This window comes from Pelophylax lessonae (assembly GCF_965119305.1).
Source record: "Pelophylax lessonae genome assembly, chromosome: 4".
NCBI classification, from domain to species: Eukaryota; Metazoa; Chordata; class Amphibia; order Anura; family Ranidae; genus Pelophylax; species Pelophylax lessonae.
This window is the reverse complement of record NC_138771.1, coordinates 307654708-307679385: the sequence shown is the minus strand read 5'-3', so window position 1 is coordinate 307679385 and position 24678 is coordinate 307654708. Positions and strand designations below refer to the sequence as shown.

Sequence of the window (24678 nt, the reverse complement as noted above, 5' to 3'; positions counted from 1 at the left end):
ATTTATCATTTTCCTTCCACTTCCCAATTATGTCTAACTTTGTGTTGGTCTATCACATAAAATACATTTACGTTTTTGGTTTGAACGTGACAAAATGTGGAAAACTTCAAGGGGTATAAATACTTTTTCAAGACACTGTATATTGGCCCACAAAAACGAAGGATGCAGATTTTTTAGTTTTTTTTCTTTCTGTTGATATAAACTGTCTCAATGTCTACAGATGTAGATCTGTATACATCCACCTGCCATACATTGTGGCTCAGAATAGATCGGTCTTTAAAATAAAAAGGTCAGTATGAACGCTCGCATGAGAGCCCCTACTTTGAACCAGCCTTATCTTCATACAGCCCTAGTGGGCCTTCTGGATCAGGGTGTTGCCACTGTCTGTTGCAGAGTGGTTCCAAGGGTTCTATTTCAACTTGATCAGTTCCCAAGCAGAAACTGGGAACTTGCCCCATCTTGGAACCCAAAACCCTAATGTCTTACTTATGACCAGAAATTCCATTTAGAATCCACCAGGTCTGTTATAGCCTCCCTTATTCAGAGAGCCTTTCTGTTGTCTTTGGACATCAAGGATGCATACCTACATGTCCTCATTTTTCCATCACATCAGTGATTCCTTTGCTTTGCTGTGGCTCTCCTCCACTTCAAATTTGTGGCCCTGCAGTTGGCCTGTTCTTCACCTTGTGTTGACCCATGTGTTTGCACATTTGTTAGCCTTATTGTGCTCTCAGGGATTTTCTTTGTGGGATACCTAGGAAACATTCCACTCAGGTTTTGGTGGACATTTGTAGAAGACTGTCCAGATCCTGCATTGTTTCAGCTGGGTCTCTAACTTTCAAAAGCCAGCTCTGGAACATACTATTTGTTTGGAATAACTGGGTCTTATCACAGACACTGCTCAAGACATCTCTTCCCCATTTTGCTCTGACTCTGCAGTTCAGGAGTTGCCTAACTTTGCTTCTCCATGAGCATTCTGGAGCAGCTGGTAGCCTCCAAGGCAGTCTCATTTGTCCTGTTCAGTTTCAGACTCCTACACTGCAATATGCTGTCAGACCTGTCTGTCCAGTTCTTGAACAAACTATCTTTGGCACTAAAGGCAAGGTTGTCCCTGCCTTTCTAGGACTTGGATGATCTAGCGGTTCCTTTAAATGTTTGACGCCCTGACTGGATGTCACAGCCGTTGTGGTCATGCTCCATCAGGGAGAAACCAGAAACCTTGCAAAAGGAAGAAGGCAATCCTGTGTTTGGTAGGAATGCATGTTCCAGCCCTGTCTGCCTCTTCCATCCCAGGTACGGACAATTGGAAAGCATACTTGGCTGCCTGGACCCAGGTGATCAGTTCTTAAACTTGAGGTGTTGCAGGACCTGTCGCAGGCAGAGGGCATCAGTGCTAGATGTGGACCTCCTGCCCTCAGAGTTCCACAAACTGGGTTTTCCTTCAGGCATAGGGATCCTTTAGAAGAAGAGGTGGATCTGTGAGGTCTTTTCTGAAACTTTCTTTACTTTTTGCAAGTTTCAGATGGAAGGCATGCCAGTGATCCTCATAGCCCTGGGCTACCCAGATGGATGTGATAACCTGGCCTTAACAGATTCCTGGAGAGCACACTGTGGGTTCTTCCTGATTGTCCAGGTCTTCTGTCCCAAGGGCCAGTTTGCAACCCTGCTTTAGTCCGGCTTTAACAGCATGGCTGTCGAAGCCCATGCTCTGATTCAGGAGGTGTACCTGAACCGTTGATGCCCTCAATGCTAAGATTGTATACCCTGTGTTGTAGTAGTAGTAGTAGTCTCCATGAGCATCTGGTTCTTGCGATCAAGGGTCAGGTTTCAGTGCTGTTGATCTTGTTCCATAGACTGCTGGCTTCCTATTGGGAAGAACTTTGTACAGTGCATCGCCCTAATGACTTGGATCCAAATATGGTTCTCGACACTTCAGAAACTGCCCTTTTGAACCCAATGGGAATATTCCCACTCACAAGGTTGCATTTTCTGTTGCTATCACCTATTACAAGGCTAGTGTCTGAAATGGTGGCATTCCCATATACAAAACCTTTCTGGTCTTACACAAGGAGAAGTTATTGAACCCAGAACTTCAGATGGTAGTTGGGGTCTTTCAACTCAACCAGGGAATCGTTCCATCCCTCTATTTGTATGCAGTCTGGGTTTCTCAGGCACTCATTCAAGTTTATGGGGTTCTCAATTGGGTTCCACCATTTTCTGTCACGGTAAACCCTCTTAGACTTGAGTGCTTTTTGGGCGTTTTGTCATCAAGCATTGAACCCAGATTTGCAAGGCTTCCACTTAGTCTGAGATGTTCTACCAGGCTGATATTTAGGCCTCCTCTGATGCCAGCTTGGGACAGAAGGATTTTTAAATTTTTTGTGCTTCAGACAGTTCCCAGTTCTGTTTGGTTGGCCTGTTTGGTTTATTGCTCCCTTCTGTTGAACTGCTGTTTGCAAACTGCTGTTTGCATCCCAACAATATTTGAATTCCTGTCCCTCAATGAACAAAAGACCTTGCACTTATCATTTTTTTTTTCTTGGATTTCACTGGGCCTAACCCTGTGTTTTATGATCCTACACACAGTATTTGTGGCTGACCCACAACATTTTCTGCTTACCAGACGCAATCCTGTAGGAAATAATAAAAGCCAGCTTTATCCGAATCTATCTTTTAATGAACTCCAAAAAATAGTTTACTTTAAGTAAAAAAAAATCAAATTTTTTTTCGATCGTCCATTGACTGACACAGCATCCATCTTCATTAGCTGAATGGGATATGCTGCCCCCTGCAGAAGTAGTCTAGGCAGGAAAAATTAATGTACATACCCACAGAGCCATCCCAACAGGCATAACCCACACACCCTCTGCTCAGCAAACCAGTTTTTCTGCCTAGAGAATGAGTAGGACCTAGGTTTCCTGCTGGGACTTCGGTCTCAGTTTTTTAATATTTTCAGAATATTTTGTGTTATTTCTTTACTCACTTTGCTAGCTAGTGTTCAGGGGGGATCCTCCTGGTGATATGCCGGCTGGGGTTTTGCACTGGATAATCTAGATCCTTATGGTCCCCCCAGCCTTGTCTGAGCGTGAGCAGGTTATAGTTCCGCACTAGGCCTCGCCACGACGGTGCCCCTTTCCGGATGGGGATGAGCCTGCGAGCAGATGCCTTGCTAGGACGTGATGACCTGAAACGCTCTAAGTAGCAGCGTACCCCTTGGCTGGCAGCACCCCCACTTTGGGTGGGAGGAGGTCTGCCCAGAGCGGAGCCCCACCTGGTCCATGGTATGGTGAGTAAATGTGACCCCCCCCCTTGCCCCTGGTGGCCTTGGGGGACAGGGGTGTGGGCCCTCTCCTGGGGATAATAGGACCTGTACTTCCTAAAAGATCCCCCCTGGCCTGTTAGCTACCCGGCCTCTGTGCCCCGTCTCCCTCTCCCACCCCCGCGGGGGGGGGCATGTAACTGGGGCGCCTGGCGTCCTGAGGGGGGTGGCAATAGTACCTTGTTGCTTGCTGGGTCTTGTAGATCCTTGAGGCCTTCATTGTTGGGGGTCCCTTGCCACATGGCATGCCGTGGGCACCGCCATCTTAAGTGTGGGAAATGTATATATTTTTCCCATTGGCTTGTATGGGGCAGCCATTTTTCTCTATCGCTCATTGACAGACGTAGTCTTCTTGATTCTCAAGAGCTGGGTTATGTTGTCTCCGCAGGAGTAGGACTAGGCAGAATGACAAAACGTTCTGGCTCCACCCTAGGGGGCAGTCCCTGAGGGTATATCCTCCCTCTCTCTGCTACAGGGAATCAGTTTTTTTCTGTCTAGTCAGGAGTAAGGACCTAAGTTCCTTGCTGGGATCTTTTGGTCCTGGCAAGACTTTTTTTCTTTAAGAAAAAGACATTTTTTAGGTAGTTTTCTCCAGTGTTTTTTTCCTGTGAGATCTTCAAGCAAAAATGCCGGACTGGGCGACACTTGTGGTCACCCCAGCCGGCCTACGAGCGCGTGCAGACCATGGCATTGCGCTTGGTCGGCCGCGACACATTCAAGTAAGTATGCGGGGCCGGGCGACGGGCTGGATGTTGAGATCCAGTGGTCACCCCGGTTTCTGCCTAAAAGCGCGTGCAGACCAGTGCGCTGAGTCGGCCGCGACGGAGTCCCAGTAAAGGGACTGACTTTGCGAGTTAAAAGCTCGCTTGGACGCCAGGACCAGAGAGTCGAGGCGTCCACAAACCCCCACCCCGGTGGAGAGGGTATTGTGAAGAGAGGGTGCCTGTCGGTTCGGTATGGTGAGTAAACGTTCCCTTTTTTTCCTCATTTATGAGGCAGTATATATTATGGGCCCCTCCATATATGGTCAGTATATATCTGATACTTACAAGTCCCCCTTGTAATACAGCATGTGTTTGTGGGAAGTGGACTTGGTTCAAGAGCTAACACTCTACCCAGCAGACTGTAACATTACAGCAGACATAGGAGGTATAATCCTACCTTATGTGCAGTGTATCTCTGTAGATCCATATGTCACCTCTCAGCAGAGTGCAGGTGGATGTGCTGGGAAGACGATATCGGCGGTCCGCCGCCATTTTGCCGTAGACCGAATGCATATATGTCCTCAGGTCACGCCGGCCGCCATGTTTTTGGAGTCTTATGTCTCTTCTATGGGGGCGGCCATGTTTTGTGAGCCCAGCTTCCTCGTGGAGGGCTGGGAACGCCGGAAGGCGTACACAGGGGGCGGAGCCACGCCTTCTGCCCGGGAAAAAGCAAACAGCTCCTTCCAGTCTGTGTAAGACAGACGCTGGCTGCAGTTTGTTGGAAACTGCACTGCATCGGTTGGTGAGCCTTGGGGGTCCCTCTCTCTCTCTCTCTGGGATCGAGAAGCAGGTACTCTGAGGGGCGCTATTGCGCTAGGGGGAGACACACAAAAAAAAAAAAAAAAGAAAGTTTTTTTGTTTTTGCTGGCAAAAGTGTCCTGTATTAACATGGACCCTGCCACTCATGTATCTCCTCCGGATCCCCTCGAGGGGTCTGTGGGATCCTCCAGCACCCCATTGACAATTGAATCTTTGTCAGCTATTATGGAAACTTTTGTGTCCCGGGTGGAAGTGGCTTGTCAGGGACAGGGCGCAAGAAAGCGACCCCCGCCTAACCCCTTATTATCTGAAACCTCGGATTCAGACTCTGAGCCTATTTCTGCAGTTGCAGGTACTTCATCTGGTATTGGTGTCTCGGGTCCTGTCTCTTCAGACAGTGAGGAGGATGTTTCGGCATCCGCCATAGCCCGAGAGGAAGCGTTGGTAAACGCACTCATTGTATCTGTTCAAGAGACTTTAAGGTTACAGGGTATTCCATCAGAAATAGCTGAAACTGAGATCCCCTTTGGGACTAAAAAGCGCATCAAAGTAGCAAAGGTTTTTCCATTGCCCAAATGTTTTGGCAATCCAATCGATGAAGAATGGCGTCTGCCAAAACGCACTTTTAATATTTCTAAACGCATTGACAGGCGTTATCCGTTTGAGGAAACCCTTATTAAGAAATGGACAGAACCACCTGTGGTGGATTCACCTATTGCTAGATTGAATAAAGCCACGGTTATTCCTTTAGAAGACGCTCCGTCTTTTAAAGATCCAGTGGATCGCAAGATAGAAGCTATGTCTCGCACCATGTTTTCCTTGATTGGATCAGCTTTCAGGCCAATAATTGCTATTGGTCTGGTTTCGCAGGCTGTAACTGAATGGACCAAGTGGTTACGCCGGGACTTAGAAGAAGTCCCTCAGGCGGTATCAGATTTGTTGGAACAAATGATACAGGGGTTACAGTTTGTATGTGATGCGGCGTTAGACGCCACTCCATTAATGGCGCGAGCATCAGTCTCAGCAGTGGTTCTCAGGCGTACACTGTGGCTAAAAGGTTGGTTAGCCGACCAAGGTTCCAAAAAAGCATTGGCTAATATCCCCTTTTCAGGAGAGCGTCTATTTGGAGCCAACTTAGATGAGATCATTAAGGATCTCACCGGTGGAAAAAGCACCTTTTTACCGCAAAATTTTAAAGGTAGAGGAACTCGTCAAAGACGAGGGCCTTCTTTTTCTGCTCACAAGAGGTTTTTTCGTCCAGCGGGTGAAAAAACTAAGTCCTCCAAAGCTCCTGCAGGAGGCGTCAGGGGTCGTTGGTCGGGCAAGCAAAAGCCCGCCCCCTCCAGACCTGAAGATAATCCATCCAAAGCCTGAAGGTGCGCCCCCACCCATAACTGGGGTGGGGGGATGTCTTCGCCGGTTCCCGGATCCATGGCTTTCCAGAATCCCGGACAAATGGGTTTGCGAAGTCATAAAGTCAGGGTACAAGATCGAGTTTCGATCTCTCCCACCGGCGCGATTCTTCCCTTCCAATATCCGACTATCTCCGGATCGTCTAGAAGATCTGCGGAGAGCAGTCACAGATCTACTACAACAAGGAGTGGTAGTCCACGTTCCTTGGACAGAACGGTTTCAAGGGTTTTATTCAAACCTGTTTACAATACCCAGGAAAGAGGGCAAAGTGCGTCCAATTCTGGACTTAAGAGCGCTCAATTCTTTCGTCAACATAAGAAGATTCAGAATGGAGTCCATTCGCACGGTAGCAGCCTTCCTGCATCCAGGGGATGTCCTAGCGTCCATAGACATCAAGGACGCCTATCTTCACATTCCCATTTTCGCAGGACATCAGCGTTTTCTACGCTTTTCCGTAGAGGAGAACCACTATCAGTTTGTGGCGTTACCTTTCGGTCTCGCCACAGCTCCGCGGGTCTTCACAAAGGTGTTGGCCCCAATGTTGGCACTTCTGCGCCAAAGAGGTATATCGATTCTAGGTTACCTAGACGATCTTCTGCTTCATGCAGAGTCTCCTCAGACCTTGCTACAAAACATAGAAATTACTATGATTTCTTTACAGGAATTCGGGTGGCTGGTGAACCAGCAAAAGTCATTTCTGGTTCCCACCCAGAGGCTCGAATATCTGGGTCTAATTCTAGACACAGTCAGGACAAGAGTTTTCCTTCCGGTAGGGAAACTCCGAAAGATTCAATCAGCAGTCCAGTTGTTACTGTCCAACAGCTGGTCTTCCCTTCGGACTTGCATGAGGGTTCTGGGGTTGATGGTGGCTTCATTCGAAGCAGTCCCATTTGCCCAGTCCCATACCCGAATTCTTCAGCAAGAGATTCTTCTCAGATGGAATCGGAATCCGGAATCCCTGGACAATCAGATCCGATTGAGCAAACAGACCAGAGAGTCTCTGGTTTGGTGGCTTCGGTCTCCAATGCTCAGCCAGGGAAAGTCATTTCTGCCAATATATTGGACGATAGTGACCACGGATGCCAGTCTATCCGGATGGGGAGGAATTCTCGGTCAGTTATCTGTCCAGGGACTTTGGTCCCCGGAAGAATCCAGATTACCGATAAATGTATTGGAACTGAGAGCGATCAGACTTTGTCTGATTCACTGGACCGAGCAGCTCCAGGGCAGCCCGGTTCGGATCCAGTCGGACAATGCCACGGCCGTGGCTTATGTCAATCATCAGGGGGGCACCAAGAGTGTCCGAGCGGCCAAAGAAGTGGCTTGCATTCTTCGCTGGGCGGAACGATTTGTTCCAGCAATCTCTGCGGTGTTCATTCCGGGGGTGGAGAATTGGCAGGCAGATTATCTCAGCCGTCAGACCCTGGATCAGGGGGAATGGTCCCTCCATCCAGACGTTTTCCACCAGTTGTGCCTACGGTGGGGCACCCCGGATGTGGATCTGTTGGCATCACGATTCAACAGGGAAGTTCAGAGATTCGTGGCTCGCTCCCGCGATCCTCTAGCAGAAACCGCAGATGCACTGATCGCCCCATGGGGGCAATACCAGCTAATATATGCCTTCCCTCCTCTCGCGTTACTGCCAAGACTTCTTCGCAGGGTAGAGGAGGAAGGAATCCCAGTAATCCTGGTAGCTCCGGACTGGCCTCGTCGAGCTTGGTATGCCGACATGGTCAGACTGGTGGCGGACGTCCCATGGAGACTTCCTCTCAGAGAGGATCTACTGTCTCAGGGACCGGTCTTCCATCCTGCTTTACAATCGCTGGCTTTAACGGCCTGGCTATTGAGACCCAGGTGCTGAAGGACAAAGGTTTGTCAGCTTCAGTTATTCCTACTCTAGTTGAAGCAAGGAAAGCGACTTCCAGAAAGATTTATCATCGCACATGGAAGTCCTACATTGCATGGTGTGAACCTTTGGGGTTCCGTCCTCGGTCTTATTCGATTAGTCGAATATTGGCTTTTCTGCAACAAGGGGTTGAGCAGAAACTGGCCTTGAGTACTATCAAGGGTCAGGTCTCAGCATTAGCCATCTTCTTTCAGAAGCCTTTGGCTACTCATTCCTTGGTGCGGAATTTCATCCAGGGGGTGCGACATCTGGCTCCGCCAGTGCACGCGCCGTTACCCCCCTGGGATCTTAATTTAGTGTTGTCGGTTCTTCAGAAACCTCCCTTTGAAGATATTAGGGAGATTCCTCTACCCACGTTGTCCCAGAAGGTGGCCTTCTTGGTGGCTATTACTTCTGCACGCAGGGTGTCAGAACTGGCCGCATTATCTTGTCGTTCACCATATCTGGTGGTTCATAGAGATAAGGTGGTTCTTCGTCCGAATCCATCCTTCCTACCAAAAGTGGTTTCAGAATTTCATCTGAATGAAGAGATTGTATTACCTTCCCTGTGTCCTAAGCCCAGTCATCCTCGGGAGTTTGCGTTACACTCCTTGGATGTGGTCCGGGCGATCAGGGTATACTTGAAAACGACAGACTCGTTTCGCAAGACGGATTCACTTTTTGTGATCCCAGATGGACCCAAAAAGGGGTTGCCTGCATCTGCCGCGACCATTTCCAGATGGATCAGACAGACGGTAGTACAGGCTTATTCTATTAAGGGTCGGGAGCCCCCGTTCCCTGTTAAGGCGCACTCCACTCGGGCACTTAGTGCGTCATGGGCCTTTCGCCATCAGGCGTCAGTGGTCCAGGTGTGCAAGGCGGCTACCTGGTCGTCGGTGCATACCTTCTCTAAACATTATAAAGTTGATGTAATGGCATCGTCTGATGCCTCATTTGGCCGCAAGGTTTTGCAGGCCGCAATTTGAGGAGACCAGTGGTCTACCTCGAGGGTTTTTTCCGTTGGAAATTTTTTTCTTTTAGTCTCATTCTTTGTTTATAATGAGCCTTTAAAACTTCTAGTTTGGCACCGGTTGGGCCTACTAGATTGGATTTGATTTTGTCAATCCCACCCCTCATTTGTGGCACTGCTTCTGGATGTCCCAGCTCTTGAGAATCAAGAAGACTACGTCTGTCAATGAGCGATAGAGAAAAATGGATTTTTGTAAGAACTTACCGTAAAATCCTTTTCTCTTAAGCTCATTGACAGACGTAGTACCCGCCCCTCTATCATTGAGTTGGGTTGGGTTAAATTCTCTGTACTGCTTTAAACAGAACTGATTCCCTGTAGCAGAGAGAGGGAGGATATACCCTCAGGGACTGCCCCCTAGGGTGGAGCCAGAACGTTTTGTCATTCTGCCTAGTCCTACTCCTGCGGAGACAACATAACCCAGCTCTTGAGAATCAAGAAGACTACGTCTGTCAATGAGCTTAAGAGAAAAGGATTTTACGGTAAGTTCTTACAAAAATCCATTTTTCCTGAGCTTCCTATTAAAATGCATTGGAAACCATTTTTGGGTAGTCCTATTGAACTGCACTAGCAACGTGACCTTTTACATTCAGGCCGAGGTCTCTTCCTGTTGCAGGCCGTTCAGGAGGGTTCTCTCTGGAGGTGTTATAGTACTGTGGTCCCTGCGGGCATATCCCTGCAAACTCTGCTGTTAGTGTATATTTCAGGGGAAATCTGTAATGGAGTCCCAGGCTATAAATTCACCCTCAGACCCACTCTGTGCAACTCCTGAACAGTCCAGATCGCAATAAAGTTGATTTTGTCATGAAAAAGGTTAATAGCCGAAAAATTGCCACTGCCTTCTCCATCTTTGGAGTCCTCTGATTCAGAGGCTGATGTGGTTACCACGGACACCCCCCTACCTAAAGGGTCGCTGTCCTCGCAGTCAGATGGTGAAGAGGACCTGTCTTCAGCTGCAGCGTGGGAACGCGCTTTGGTGGAAGCCCTGGTTATTTCAGTGAGAGAAACTTGTGGCTGAGCCCACGCTGGCAGGGACACGGGTGGCCTTTGGCTCCTGCAAGACTCAAGTCTGGCAAGGTTATTCCCTGTCCTGAGACTTCTCATGATATTGTGAATGAACAATGGCGGTGTGTTAAGCATGTGCTAGTTGTGCCTAAACGCTTTAAATGCCGGTATCCCTTTGCTGATATGGTCTCCAACTGTTGTATTCCGGTAGACAGGCGGGTGGAATCCCTTTCCCACCATATTCATGTGTTGGCGGGTTCCATTTTGAAACCGGTCTTTGGGTCTGTTTTTGGTATCCGTTACAGAATGGATTAGGGTTCTGAAATGGAACTTGGACCCCGATGTAGTTCCCCCAGAACTGATGCAACTTGTGGACCAGATGGCCCAGGCCCTGGTGTTCCTGTGTGATGCGTCCCTGGATGCGGCTTCCCTGGTGGCCAGAGTTTTGGCTTTGGCGACTGCCCTACGGCGCATGGTTTGGCTGAAGAGCTGGTCGGATGACCAAGCTTCCAAGAAAGCCCTGACGGATCTCCCTTTTCTGGGAGAGCGTTTGGCGACTCGCTGGATGAGTTGATCAAGGGTCTGACTGGTGGGAAGAGTACGCCTCTTCCTCAATCCTCTAAAGGTAAAACAACCCGTTCACTGCTCATAGACTTTTTTTTTTTTTTTTTTTTTTTGTGCCCCCGAGGTGCAAGAAAAAGGTAAGCCGTTTCTTGATGATCTAAGCACTGGGGCAAGTCCAAGATCAGTCAGTCTGGTGCTGCGGACAAGTCCTCTTCAGCATGACCCGTTTCTGGGGTAGGGGGGCGTCTGCGCTTTCAGGAACCCTGGACTTCCTTTGTTTAAGACAAATGGGTTAGTGAATGAGTTTGTTCCGGGTACAGAATCGAATTTTGGTCCTGGTGGAGGTACAGGTTTTCTTCACCGTTCTCCAGAGCATTTGACAGATCTTCGGGAAGCTGTGCAGGACCTCCTGGCTCAAGGAGTGATCGTGCTGGTTCCTCCAAGAAAGCTCTCAAGGTTTCTAACCTGTTCAGTGCCCAAAAAGCAGGGCAAGGTGTGTCCAATCCTGGATCTCAAGGCTCTGAACTGCTTTGTGCGGGTGCATGGGTGTCCCATTCGGTCGGTGGTGGCATCTTTGAATGAGGGGGATTTTCTGGCCTCCATTGATATCAAGGATGCGTATCTCCATGTACCCATGTTCAAGGGATTTGTTCAGACCCTTCAAGAATTAGTGTGGACGATCAATTTCAAGAAATCTGCTCTCACCATCCGTACGGGTCGCTTATCTGGGGCTGGCTCTCGACTCCGCTCTTGCGAGGGTCTTTCGCCCCTTGGACAATATTCAGAAGTTACAAAGGGCGATCAGGTTGCTGATGGAAGCCGATCACTCCTCCCTGCGGGCACGCAATAAGGGCCCTGGGTCTGATGGTATCGACCTTCAAAGCGGTCCTGTTTGCTCAGTCTCATTCCAGGCCTCTGCAGAAAGATTTTGGCAAAATGGAACAGGAACCCTCTTTGGACCGGAAAGGTTTGAGTCCTCTCACAAAGTCGACCCTATCCTGGTGGATCCAGTCTCCTCCTTTGTGTCGCTAATTCCTTTTTGCTGCTGTTCTGGACGGTGGTCCCCACAGATGCCAGCCTGTCAGGCTGGGGTGGAGTGCTGGGGAAGCTCTGATCCCAGGTGACTTGGATGTCAGTTTTCTCCTTGCTGATCAGCATTCCGGAGCTCAGAGCAATCAAGGTTTGCCTGTTCCACTGGGTGAGCCGGCCACGTGGTTCTCTGGTTTGGATAAAGTCGGACAATGCCACGGTTGTGGCTTACATTAAGGGGGCACCAAGAGTGTCCTGGTGGCCAAGGAGGTGGCTAAGATTCTGCTTTGGGCAGAAGCCAATGTTCCAGCTCTTTCCGCAGTCCACATCCCGTGTGTGGGGAATTGGCAAGCAGATTGGCAGTCAGGTGTTGGCTTAAGGGGAATGGTCCCTTCATCAGGTATTTCACCTCCTTCGTGCCCGGTGGGGGACTCCAGAGGTGGATTTGTTTGCGTCTCACCTCAACAGGTCCAGAAGTTTGTGGCCAGGTCTCAGGATCCTCTGGCCGATTCCACAGACTCTGGTGGCTCCTTGGAGCTAGTATCTGTGGATTTATGCCTTTCCTCCGCTCGTACTCCTGCCAAGATTTCTTTGCTGGGTGGCGGTCATTCTGGTGACTCCATGGAGACTTCCTCTACAGGAAAAACTGCTGTCTCAGGGACCGATATTCTATCCTGCTTTATGGTCGCTGGCTTTAATGGCTTGGCTGTTGAAAGCAAGGTGTTGAGGGATAGAGGCCTTGCTTACTTGTTGATTCCTACCCTTTTGAAGGCCAGGAAGTTAACATCCAGGAAGATCTATCATCGTACGTGGAAATCGTACATTTCATGGTGTGAATCGCTGCAGCTGCACCCTCGCTTGTTTTCTTATAGCTAGGGTTTTGGCCTTTTTACAAATAGGGGTTGAGCAGCACCTGGCTTTGGGCACTATCAAGGGTCAGGTGTTGGCCTCGGCTATTTACTTCCAACGTCTTTTGGCTAATAGCTTGATTCGCACTTTTTTTTTCTTTTTATTCAGGGGGTGCATCGTCTGGCTCCTCCGAGGAGATCTCCATTACCCCCTTGGGATCTTAATCTGGTTTTGTCTGTTCTTCAAAAGCCTCCTTTTGAGAAGATTAGGGACATTTCTCTGCTTTCCTTGTCGCAGAAGGTTGCCTTTCTAGTGGCTATTACTTCTGCTCGCAGAGTATCTTAATTGGCGGCACTGTCCTGTCTACCTAATTTGGTGGTCCACAGGGATAAAGTGGTTCCCTGACCTTATCCGTCTTTTCTCCCTAAGGTGGTGTCGGATTTTCATCTTAAAGCGGAGTTCCGGGCACAAAATCGATCTTTTTTTTTTTTTTTTTTTTTGTGCCCGTCCGCTAGTTCTCCATCACCTGAAAAGGAATTGGATAGTTAGGTTCTTTTTTTTTTTTTTTTTTTTTTTTTTTTACTCACCTTGTAATTGAAGATCGAAAATACTTACCTCAGAGTACTTCCTCCCTCAGCGCCGCGGCTCCGCCGTCACTTCCTGTCTCGCGATGATTCCTGGGAGCTGAACGTCATCGCTCCCAGGAATCAATGCGATGTCACCGGCCCCGCTCGTCACTTTCGGGGCGACGCCGCATTCCCCTGCTAAACAGCTTCTGGGCATGCCCAGAAGCTGTGGAGGAATGCGGCGCCGCACCGGAAGTGACGAGAGGGGCCGGTGCAGGCGCATTCTGGGAGAAGAGGACGCGGAAGAAGACGCAGAAGAGGACCGCGCCGGCTTCAGCTGCCCACAAGAGAGATGGCAACGCTGTGGAAGAAATTTTATAAGTGAGTATTTCATCTTGCAGGTAAGTGCGAACCGGGACAGATCAGAGGCTAGCCATTGTGGAATGTACTAGCCCTGACTGTCCCGGGGGTATGTTCACTGAAAAATGTTTTCTGTGCCCGGAACTCCGCTTTAATGAAATCATGGTTGCCTTCCGTCCTAAGCATTCCAAAGAATTTGCCGTGCACTCTTTGGATGTGGTTCGGGCCATATCGGACGGTTACTGAGGCTGAGTGGGACTGGGGAACTGAAGGAAGAAAAAGCCCTGCCAGCTCCAGTTCACTCAGTGAAGAGACAGAGGCAGCAGTTGGTTGGTTTGCAGTGCGCAAGGAACTTGGGGTTCTGTGAGGCCTGTGCCATCTATCCCCACCTTGCACTTATATCCAGGCTTGGGCACAGAATGATGCCTACTCCAATCTGATCCAGAAAGTGGGAACCCTTTACATCCCGCCTGGGAGAGGAGACCGGCAAAAACTCCACAGGTTCTCACATTTTTCAACACCTTTTCAAGAGAAAGGTGGCCATGGAGTACGGATACGATTATCCATATGCTCCCTGGGAGATAATGGTGGAAATTGAGCGCAAGAGAGGGGCCTGGTGTGTAAGGCAGTAATCTAATGAAAAAATCATAAACCCTATATAAATTAACCACTTGCCGACCGCCGCACGACTATCTACGTCGGCGGTCAGCCCCTCACAGGCAAACTAACGTAGGGCTACGTTGCTTGCTTGTGAGGGTCTAGGGAGCGCGCGCCCCCGGACCCCCCCCCCCCCCCGCGCGTGTGACCAGCGGACCCGATGTCCGCCGGCCACTCGGCGATCGGCGGGGGAGAGGGAGAATGTCAGGCAGCTTGTGTAAACAAGCTGCCTGTCATTCTCCTCGCTGCAAAGACACTGATCACATGGATCTACTATGTAGATCCGTTGATCAGTGTCCTTACAGCTGAAGCCACAGCCAATCACAGTAGAAAGCACGCCCCTAGGGACACACACAGCCCCTCCCTCCCAAATAAAGTTAACCCCTTCACTACCAGTGTATTTTTACAGTAACAGTGCATATATATAGCACTGATTACTGTAGAAATGTCACTGGTAACCCCAAAAGTGTCAAAAATGTCAGTCAAGGGTCCGATCTGTCCGCCGCAATGTCGCAGTACCGCAAAAAAAAATCGCAGATCGCCGCCATTACGCGTTAAAAACAACAAAAATGACAAAAATCTTTCCCTTTGTTAGTAAACGCGATAACTTTTGAGCAAACCAATCAAAATACGCTTTTTGCGATTTTTTTTTTTTTTTTTTTTTTACCAAACATATGTAGCATAAAACAAATTGGCCGAAAATGTTAAAAAATTTTGATTTTTACATTTTTTTTTTGGGGGAATTTCATATAAAAAAATGTGAAAAATATTGTTATTTTTGCAAAATTGACGCTCTTTTTTTGTTTATAGCGCGTGATCAAAAAATCGCACAGGTGATCAAATACCACCAAAAGAAAGCTCTGTTTGTGGGAAAAAAAGGACGCCAAATTCGTTTAGGTACAGCGTCGCACGACCGCGCAATTGTCCGTTAAAGTCACGCAGTGCCGAATCGCAAAATACCCCCTGGTCGGAATGGGGGTAAAATCTTCCGGGGCTTAAGTGGTTAAACGAACAAATTACCTTGTATGCTGATATTCAATTGGAAGTGCAAAACAGTGCTATTGTAACAAGTCAAAACCTAAAGTGCAAAACTGTGCTAATTCTCCGTACTGGCTATATATACACATATAAATCGATAGAAAAATAGTGGAAAATAAATATTTGCAAAATCTGCTCTTTTTCTTAAGTCCCCCAAAAGTCCAATGTAAGCCAGTATCCTGTGAAAGGAAAGTGCAATGTGCTCAGTGCTCCTTATTAAACAGATCTATGCCAATCCATGCCACTAAAGTGCAAACATGTGCGATTCCACTCTTGCTTAAATCTGACTTTTTTTGGGACTTTTAAATAAGAGCAGATTTTGCACATATTTATTTTTCTATCGATTTATATGTGTGTGTACGTATCCAGTACGGAGTATTAGCACCGCTTTGCACTTTGTTTTGACTTGTTACAATAGCACTGTTTTGCACTTCATTTGAATATCCGCATACAAGGTAATTTATTCTTATTTATTTATATAGGGTTTATGGTTTTTTCATTAGATTACTGCCTTACACAATTTGCATATTTGTACTTAGGTCTGCTTAGAAACATCTTTGCACTGTGTACTACCTCATTAGCATAAAATCGCATAAAAAAATATTTTTTTTGAACAGCGGCACTTATAGGTTAATTATCACCCATAGCGCAGGACATTTTCATTTTTTAAATTTTTTTCTTCATTGCTTACACCTAAACTGGTTTGCAGGGCAGAGGGTGTGTGGGCTATGCCTGTGGGGATGGCCCTGTGCGCGTGCACATTAAAATTTTTCCTGCCTAGACTACTCCTGCAGGGGGCAGCATAACCCATTCAGCTAGATGGAGGCTGTGTCTGTCAATGGACGTCAGAGAAAAAGGATTTTACGGTAATATCTTATCTTCGCTGCCATACTTTCGCTCTTTAGTAAAACGCACATGATACATTATAACAAAGTTGCCTACTAAACAGGCGGGGCAATAACTCATGAGGTACATGGGAATAATGAAAATTCAATGCACAGCAGGAACAATGTAATCTTGTACGTCAAACCATTAGAGATGAAATCGCATGGATAACATCAGTGCAAAACAGTGCCCCTGGAACACATTTCCAACTACATAGCACTAATATGTAAGCGGGGATCCAACCAATACAGGCTTAAGCCAAGAGCTTTTTTTTAGACAGATTTCATTTTATTGGGTTGCTGTACCTGCGGAAATGCAGGGAAAAGATTTTTGCACCCACGAGGAAACCGCATAGTGCTAGGCATTTCTGTGCACAGGAAAAAGTGCAGTGGTTTTTAAAGCATGGGGCCAGTGCTATTAGGAATGAATGGCCTCCCCCACTTATCTGCTTAACAGTAGCACGTTTTTAGCACAAGAATTTGTGATTTACAGTCCCACACCTGTATAGATGTGAACCTAATCTTAACCAAGTGGTACAATCTTCATTCGACATACTTCTAAAGTGTCAGGTTCCTACCAGTTCTCCTGCAGACTGTTCATGCATAAGAGATATGCCAACCACTGGAGAGGTAAGTCCTCATTTGCAGATAACAGATTTTATTTTTATTTTTCAACTTTTACTCTTCTTATTGGTCATTGGCACACTAATCGGAGACTCAGACCCCCAGGTTCAGCCTCTAAAATTTAGGTGGCATTCCCCCATATGTTCTTGACTGTGCTTTGCTTTTCCTCTAGTCTTTCATCATTGATTGTTTTGTTTTTTGTTTTTTTCAAAAAGCGTGCACCAGTGGTACGCTGTGATCAAATGGGACGAAGCACAACTTCAGGAATGGTGTTGGCACTCTAAAAGTGATTTGAAATACCCATACTTGCAGACACCTCTGGTTGCCTGCTATGCATTGCTGCCTGCAGTTTAGTGTAGACATTTTTTTAAATGAGGAATCCTAATTTTATTGCATTTAACACCATATTGCAGAATCTATTCCAGCTAACTCCAAACTACTTTGTTTGGCTACAGGTCTGTGGGTATGTGTGCAGTGACATTTATGTGGAATGGCACCTCGATGGACAGTAACCAAATAAGACCCTACATCAACCTATAGCATCAAATGCAGATATAAGCTCCAAATCAACACCTTTGGACACAAATCATGCTTTGATGAATATCCCCCAGTGTGGCTTGTGAAAAATTATTCTGGTGGTTTAGGGTGTGTTTTTTTTTTTTTTTTTTAGTCTAGTCAAAATGAATGGGCACTAATGATTCTTGTGTGGTTCATTCCATGTATAATGCTCAGGAGTGGTGAGAGCTTAAGAGCTACCATTTCCTTTGAAAGAAATTTGGTAATGTAATTTGTCCAGCTTTGCTTCTCCTTCCCCCAGCTCTTATACAGCTCAGAACAAAGGGAATGTGATCACTTACGAAAAGAGGAGGGGGAAGGTATATTAATGATTTTTGATACACCAATGTTTTAACTTTCATTTCTTTTTTTAAACTGATAGGTTTGTTTTACAAGGTGAGGATTTACAATCACTTGTGGTGGTGGCTCTAAAGGCAGAATTTTTTTTATTCATTGGGGTCAAAACCTCCTCCCCTTATACTTACATGAGCCCCATCTTAATCCAAGGATGTGCATGAGTAGCGGCTCTCCTCGGCCTCTCCCCCCATTGGTTCCCACAGCAGTGGGAGCCATTGGCTGTTCTCACAAGCAGTGAGCCAAAGAGCAGGGGGCAGGACCGAGCCATGCTCACTTTGTGAATGGACAATGTCCATTCACAGGAGCGTGGCTCAGGAGCAAGCCTGGTCAAGGACCACCATAGCAAGAGGCTTGCTATTGGGGCATTCGGCAGAGGGGGAGCCAGGACCACGAAGGACTTAAAAAGGGGGGGGGGGATTGGGACTCCTCTGTGCAAAACCAGTGCACAGAGTAGGTAAGTGTGTAAAGTGATTTTTTTTTTTTTACTTAAGAATTACTTTAGGATGTTCTTTCACCCCTTCAGAATGGATTTACACCTGTTGATCTTTGTTTTAGGCTAGAGCATCAGCTGTCACCCCATATGCTGCCACAGAGCCATGAACATCAACTGCCTGCACTTAACACTCTCCTTCCAGAACCATGGATGTTGATAAGCAACACTGCTGCAATGGAAGATTTATTTGGGTAGTTATATTTTAAATAACAATGTGCTTTTGAGTTGGCATACATGTGTAAAATAATCCTGTTGGACATTATTTTCATGAAGGCTTTAAATGCTACAGGATTAGTATGAGGTTTGTATTCCATTTAAAGTGCATGCCTACCAGTCACATCAGTTTATTTCTATGGAGAATGTTAAAGCTAATATACATTCCACTGCAGATGAGCTTTGCCGTAATGTGTGACAGCATACTTGCATATTTTGAAACCCTTGGCTGTCATTGTGCCCTCCACTATTGACCGGTCAGGGCTGCAATTGCTACTACCATCATGCTTAACATTTCTTTTAGGTCCGACAGCATTTCTCTTCAGCCACTGACACATGAACACAAGTTGCATCGTCCCCAGCACCCAACTCTGTTGCAGAATTTAAGCAAATTTTGTGCACCGCAGAATCTGCAAATATACCACTTCCTAACGCGCTAAAATTCCAAGTTGAATTTTCTTTTTTTTTTTTTGTTTTCTCACATTTACCTCCCTAGCGGTATTCTCGAGTGTGGCTCTGGGTGGAATTTCAGTGCCATTAGCGGTAACCCCGAGCCACACTCGTGGTACCGCTAGGGAGAAATCGCTGGATCCTGGAGGAGGTTACCTTGTCCTCGGGACCCCGCGATATATTACGGCACTGTACGGCGGCCAGATTTTCTGCTTGATGCTGTGTGCCCTGGCTTCCGTTCCCTGCGAGCGTTGTTTTGCGGGGGGGGTGGAACCTGCGGCAAATTCAAAAAGTGAAACACAAACACACTGATTACTAAATAAAATAAATTGACCTTAGTTGCCCCCCCCCCCCAGTGCTTTCTCCAGTGCCCTTGCCTGCAGTAATACCTCATGTATGTATCTTATTTATAGTGATTATATTATTTGTGATTTTGTGTTTCAAACTTTATCATACCCGAGATGTTATAAAGAATGCACAGTAAAAAATAAAAAAATCATATTTAAATAGTTGGTTTGGACTGCTCGTCCTTAAGAATTACATGCAAAATAATGGTACCGCTTTCAGCACCTAAAATCTGAAATGATCATACCGCCAGGGAGGTTAAGAAGTGTTCCCTGTGCTAGGGGCTGCTGTCATGGTTTAAATCGCAAATCTTCTGCCCCATACCTCCACAGCAGTTATGCTGCAGGGGTTTATACAGCTGTTGCACTTGTCAGATTTCTGACTGTCTGCCATTTTTACCCACCCCCATTCATAAAAGCTGTACTATAGCTATAATAATGGAAAAGTGTTCTGAAAGGAGGAGTGGTGGATAAATGAGGTCCAATTCCTCCATCACTCATTCATGGGAGCTTAGTACAGAGTCTTTGAATAGTAGGGCGTCAAAGTATGGACATAGTCCACACTGCAAAACCAGAAGATCACTGCTGCAGGGGTTTGGAAGGGCTAAGAACTTTGTATTTTGACTAAAAACATCAGCCGCCAGCAGAAGGGACGCTTCTCATTGGCTGGGAGTACTGTTCCTTGTGCTGTGGGGGAAAAAAAACTTGGGCTTTTAATATTGCTTCCCTGTCCTCTGCACATACTTTTCAGCACCTACTCACATCTGAGTTTTGTATATTATTTACTAATTACAGCCAACGGGTGAAGCTCCTTGCAAGTTCTTTCTTCTAAATAGTCTTTGTAAATAGTACATAAGACTTCATTTTTATTCTCAGACTATTGGGTTATGCGCCACCTCCAGGTGATTGAACACTGGCAAATGGAAAAGCTTGACCCAGCCCTGCATAACCTGAGGGGGGGGCTGTGAGAGGAACTCGAACTTCGAACTGTCAAATTACATTTCCTGGCACCTCTGAGGGGAAACTGTGAGGGAGGGGGTCGATCATCAAAGTAGTGTGGCCAAAGCGCTGGCAGACAGATGGGCAAACTGCACATGTGTATGCCAGCTTGATTTTTCTTCCTTTCCACTTCTGGACACCTTACTGAGCATTACATATTGGCAGCTGCCATGCCATAAATAGTGTGTGTGGTTATGGCAGAGTTGACGCCAGGGATTCCAGGAGGTCTCCCAACAAAGCGGGAATGGTCTTCCTTTAACTCATTTCTGGTACAAAAATCTGGATCTGAATTGATATCCATTTTTTTTTTTAATTTCCTTCTCGGTGGCTTTCTTCAAGTACTTGTGTGAAGGAATTTACAACTGCCTTTTCTGCTGTGCTGCTGCAATGGACAAATATGGGGATTTACTGCAGAGTGAGTAAAACATTCCCCCTTCCCATATCCACAGAAGCTTTTGTGCATTTCCCTCCCACCCATTATAGTGTTGAAGAGGATTTGAGGACGTAAACTCTAAAGCAGATGAATCCTGAGAAACGCACACTCAAAACGTCAAATCTCCCACACTCAAAAAAAAAAAAAACCACAGTGCGATTCCATAGAAAAATTTGAAGCTGCCATTTTAGGGTCGGGCTCCTAAAAGTGCCCAAACCAGTCCTTTCCTCTTTTTACATCCTCATACTAAAGAGAATCTGTACAAGGATTGGGTCCGTCTGGACAAAGTATCCATGCCTAAGCAGTTTGTGCAACATTACCCAGTGGAGGACAGCTTCCACAAAGTGCGCTCTAGCTGTGTAGCCTGCGGTCTTCTCAATAGAACTCATACAGTACTTTTGGATGATGTACTGGTGTTTAGGGGTGCTGAAGACAAGAGTCCATTTTCAAGGCGTCCTTTGCTTTAAATAGTGCGGCCTTGCAACCCACCATTGCGTCCATGGAGGTTTGTCGGGCTTTGCTAGTTTGGGCAGAACCTGGAGCTCTTATGTCTAGTTCCTCAGCTATGCAGCACTTCAAGCACTTTCCTAAAGCATTTTTCTAAGTAATTGGGTTGGGAGATTCTGACCTTACATCTGTGCCTCTGATTTACAGTATGTCAACAGAAGGCATGTGCTCTGACTGAAGGATGCTGGTCAGCAGCAGAGTTTTAGCTGATTTGTGTGCCCTTGATGGGTATATGCCTTTTTAAGACACTGCCCTATATACATGACTCAGAAGATCAATAAAGGAAACTGCACGCTAAAGGAGCTGCAGAAGCTGCCCTCATCTGGGAACAAAAGGTTCCTTTTTAGCTATTTTCAGAGCTTGGGGACTAGGCAGAAAAACGTCCCTCCAGAACAAACCCTGGAGCCCAAGTACTCAAATATGGGCAAAGACCTTCATCCCAATGAATTTATTTCAGACGGGGGGGGGGGGGGGTGGCGGCGGGCGGCCTCAAATGCCTGACAACCATTTAGACCGTGTGGACCCAAGGTATCACGGATGTCTGTGCTCAACATTTGAGGGTACAAGCTTGCTTCTTGGCTGTTCTCATTTATCGTTGAATATGCCTGTTGCATCTTAGGAGAGCAGCCCTATTTGCTGTGCTAGACCTGGTGGTGCACTTAAGAGTTCATTGCCCCTGTTCTAGAATCAGGTTTTAAGGTTAATTTATGTTATATTATATATATATTTTTTCCTTGGTGCTAAAGCCAGACTGCAATGTAAGCTCTTTCTGCACCCAAAGTGCATAAACATGTTTTTGCAGGTTCCATATGGAATCTCTACAGTCATATTGCTTTCCTCCAGCAGAGGGACTTCTGGCCTTTGTGGACAAAGGTCTACCTCCACATCCTCATTTTTCCACCTCATCAGAAAGTCTATGCTTTGAATTGAAACCTTTTTCAGTTTTCTTTTTGATCTGGCCACAGGTGAGGGCTATTACAAAGGCGGGGGGAGGGTGGATTCCTATTCAGGAGTACCTGGATGATTTGCTTATAATGTAGCAATTAATGGACACCCTTGAGGCAAGTGTCAGACAGTGCAAGTCCTGCAGGACTTTGGCTGGTTCCAACTTTCAAAGTCATTTGTTTCATCACCTTGAGTACCTGGGCCTAGTCTTGAAGAGCATCCAAATCTTTGGTCCAAGATATACAGTAGAAGTTGTTTTCCCCGGGGCACCCTCAAACCCTGTTGCACAAGGGTGCAGGGGTTGATGGCTGGCTTTTTTTTTTTTTTTGGCAGCCCAGTTTCATTCAAGACACTTGTCCATCCTGTTGGTAGCAGACAAACTGACTCTGTCCTGGATCACCCCATGTGTCTAAGCCACAAAACCAAGTTGGCCTTGACTAGTAGCTATGCAGCTCAGCACTTAAATCGGGAAGATCCTTTTTCCCTTTCAGGTGCTAGGCTGTTGTGTTTGGAGGAGGGGAGGAGTTATTGACTCCTGTCAGTTCATGGGACGTGGTTGTTGGAGGATGTCTGGAGACTGAGTGTTGTAAGGCTCAAGTGTTCTGCAGACAGCCATACTGGGCTCAGTTTGAAAATCTCATGGCAGTGACATATATGGATCCCAAAGGCAGTATCAAGAAGACTACACTCAGAAGCAGAGCTCATTCTGACTTGGGCAAAAATTCATGTTCTGACTGGTCTGTGGTACATACTCCCAGCATAGAAAATATGGCAAGTGGACTTAAGCCGCCACTTGGGCCAACCTACTGGCATGCAGACTGAAACCCCAACTGAATCTGAAGATTGAAGCACCACACCACTCCTCTGATGGGTGCAACGTCCAGTGTTTTGGGGGCCACACATCCCATCAGGGCTACAACGTGAAAACAGACTAGAAAGGGTCTCCATATTGTAAAATGTTCATCTCTAAATATTTCTAAATATGCAGTAGTGTATAAATAGTGATACCATGTGACAAAACATAATCATACTCGTGCTAGAACTAAAAATGAACTGATATCATAAGCAGTGTTATTACCTTGTGATTAAGTGGTCACACATTTAAAAATCATGCAACATTTTCTCAATTCTAAATTGCTCCCAATAATGGGAAAATACCCTATATACAGGCCACAATTTCTAATTCTAATGGTCTAAAACCTAAACTGCCATTTTTAAAGTGTGTGTACTAGATTACCAAAAATATTGGGATGCCTGCTTTTACACACACATGAATTTTATTGGCATCCCAGTCTTAGTCTGTAGGGTTCATTATTAAGTTGGCCTGCCCTTTGCAAGCTAGAACAGCTTCAACTCTTCTGGGAAGGCTATCAAGGTTTAGGAGTGTCTATGGGAATGTTTGACCATTCTTTCAGAAGCGCATTTGTGAGGTCAGGCACGAATGTTGGCGAGAAGGCCTAACTCTCGCTGTCTCTGCTCCAATTCCTCCCAAAGGTGTTCTCTCGGCAATTTCATGCTCCCAACTTTGCAGTAATAGTTTGGAGGAATGACCCCTTTCTGTACCAACATGACTGCGCACCAGTGCACAAAGCAAGGTCCATAAAGACATGGATGAGTTGTTTATGTAGCACTGTCCCCATAGGGCTTGCTGTACAATGACTTGTTGGGCCTCCTCTGATTTCTAGAAAACAGTCCAGGTGTGTTGGTTTTTAGTATTTATTGTGGAACTTTGATTGGAGCAGAGAATAGTGGGATACTCCAACTGGAACCAAGTACATTGGATGAGGACAGCTCTCACTTGGCCTCACCAGGCTGCTTGTGGAAGCAGTCTCACTGCTTAAACCATACTGCCACATGTAGGAAAAGGGTTAAGTCTCCTTGCTCTCTCCAGCAATAAACTTGGTGATCCACATTCTCTTCAGGATACTTGCTAGAATTCCCTTTACTGACACCCATCCACTGACTCTTCTAGTTGCAGGGCCCCCCCCCCTCGGGTCAGGCCCCTTGACACAGATCTGTACTCACTGTACTGCAGAGTCGGATCCTTCAGTTTCTCCTGTCAGCTCCATAGGACCTCCGGGTTCAGTTCCTCTCTAGCTCTCAAGACCCTCAGGTTGACTACCTGAGGCCCCATGGCACCTCCAGAGGAGGAGGCAGCCGTCTCCTCCCTTCAGGGACTACAGACAAAAGACCCCTGAGCACATGTGCTCCTGGCTTTTATACAGTATCCTAGCATGCGCCAATGAACTTTCCTCTTCCAAATCACAAGGGTTGTATTAAACTCCTGTGCACTCATTCGTCAGGTTTCCTCCCACTGTTCAATATGCCTCCCTATTGGACCAGTGTGAAACACTCTGCAGACAGTCTGAATTGCACATGGAGCAGACCGCACTACCTCACTAGCAGATCCTGCTCTCTGGTAGGCAGAGAATATAGATTTACCTGCAATCCCATAAGCAGACAGGATTCAAAAACTATACTCTATACTCTAGCACCTACCTAGGAGGGTACCAAATTTTACCTTTTGAAAGAATATGGAATCAGCTCGTGTGAACTCGGGTATTTACTCCTGGAAATGTGTAGAAAAGGCATTGCTGTGAAATATAAAATGTTTTTTCTCGATCGTCCATTGACACAGC

General features: G+C 46.6%; 1 protein-coding gene across 2 annotated transcripts in view; it reads left to right on the top strand.

The window, feature by feature from the left end:
- LOC309553936 (oocyte-specific histone RNA stem-loop-binding protein 2-like) overlaps nt 1-24678 on the top strand; it is a 113009-nt gene that overhangs the window by 36154 nt on the left and 52177 nt on the right. For both annotated transcript variants that reach the window (XM_082255440.1, XM_082255439.1), the window contains exon 2: nt 18211-18339. In XM_082255440.1, the coding sequence (XP_082111566.1) occupies nt 18211-18339 (129 nt within the window). The remainder of the gene's footprint in view (nt 1-18210; nt 18340-24678) is intronic.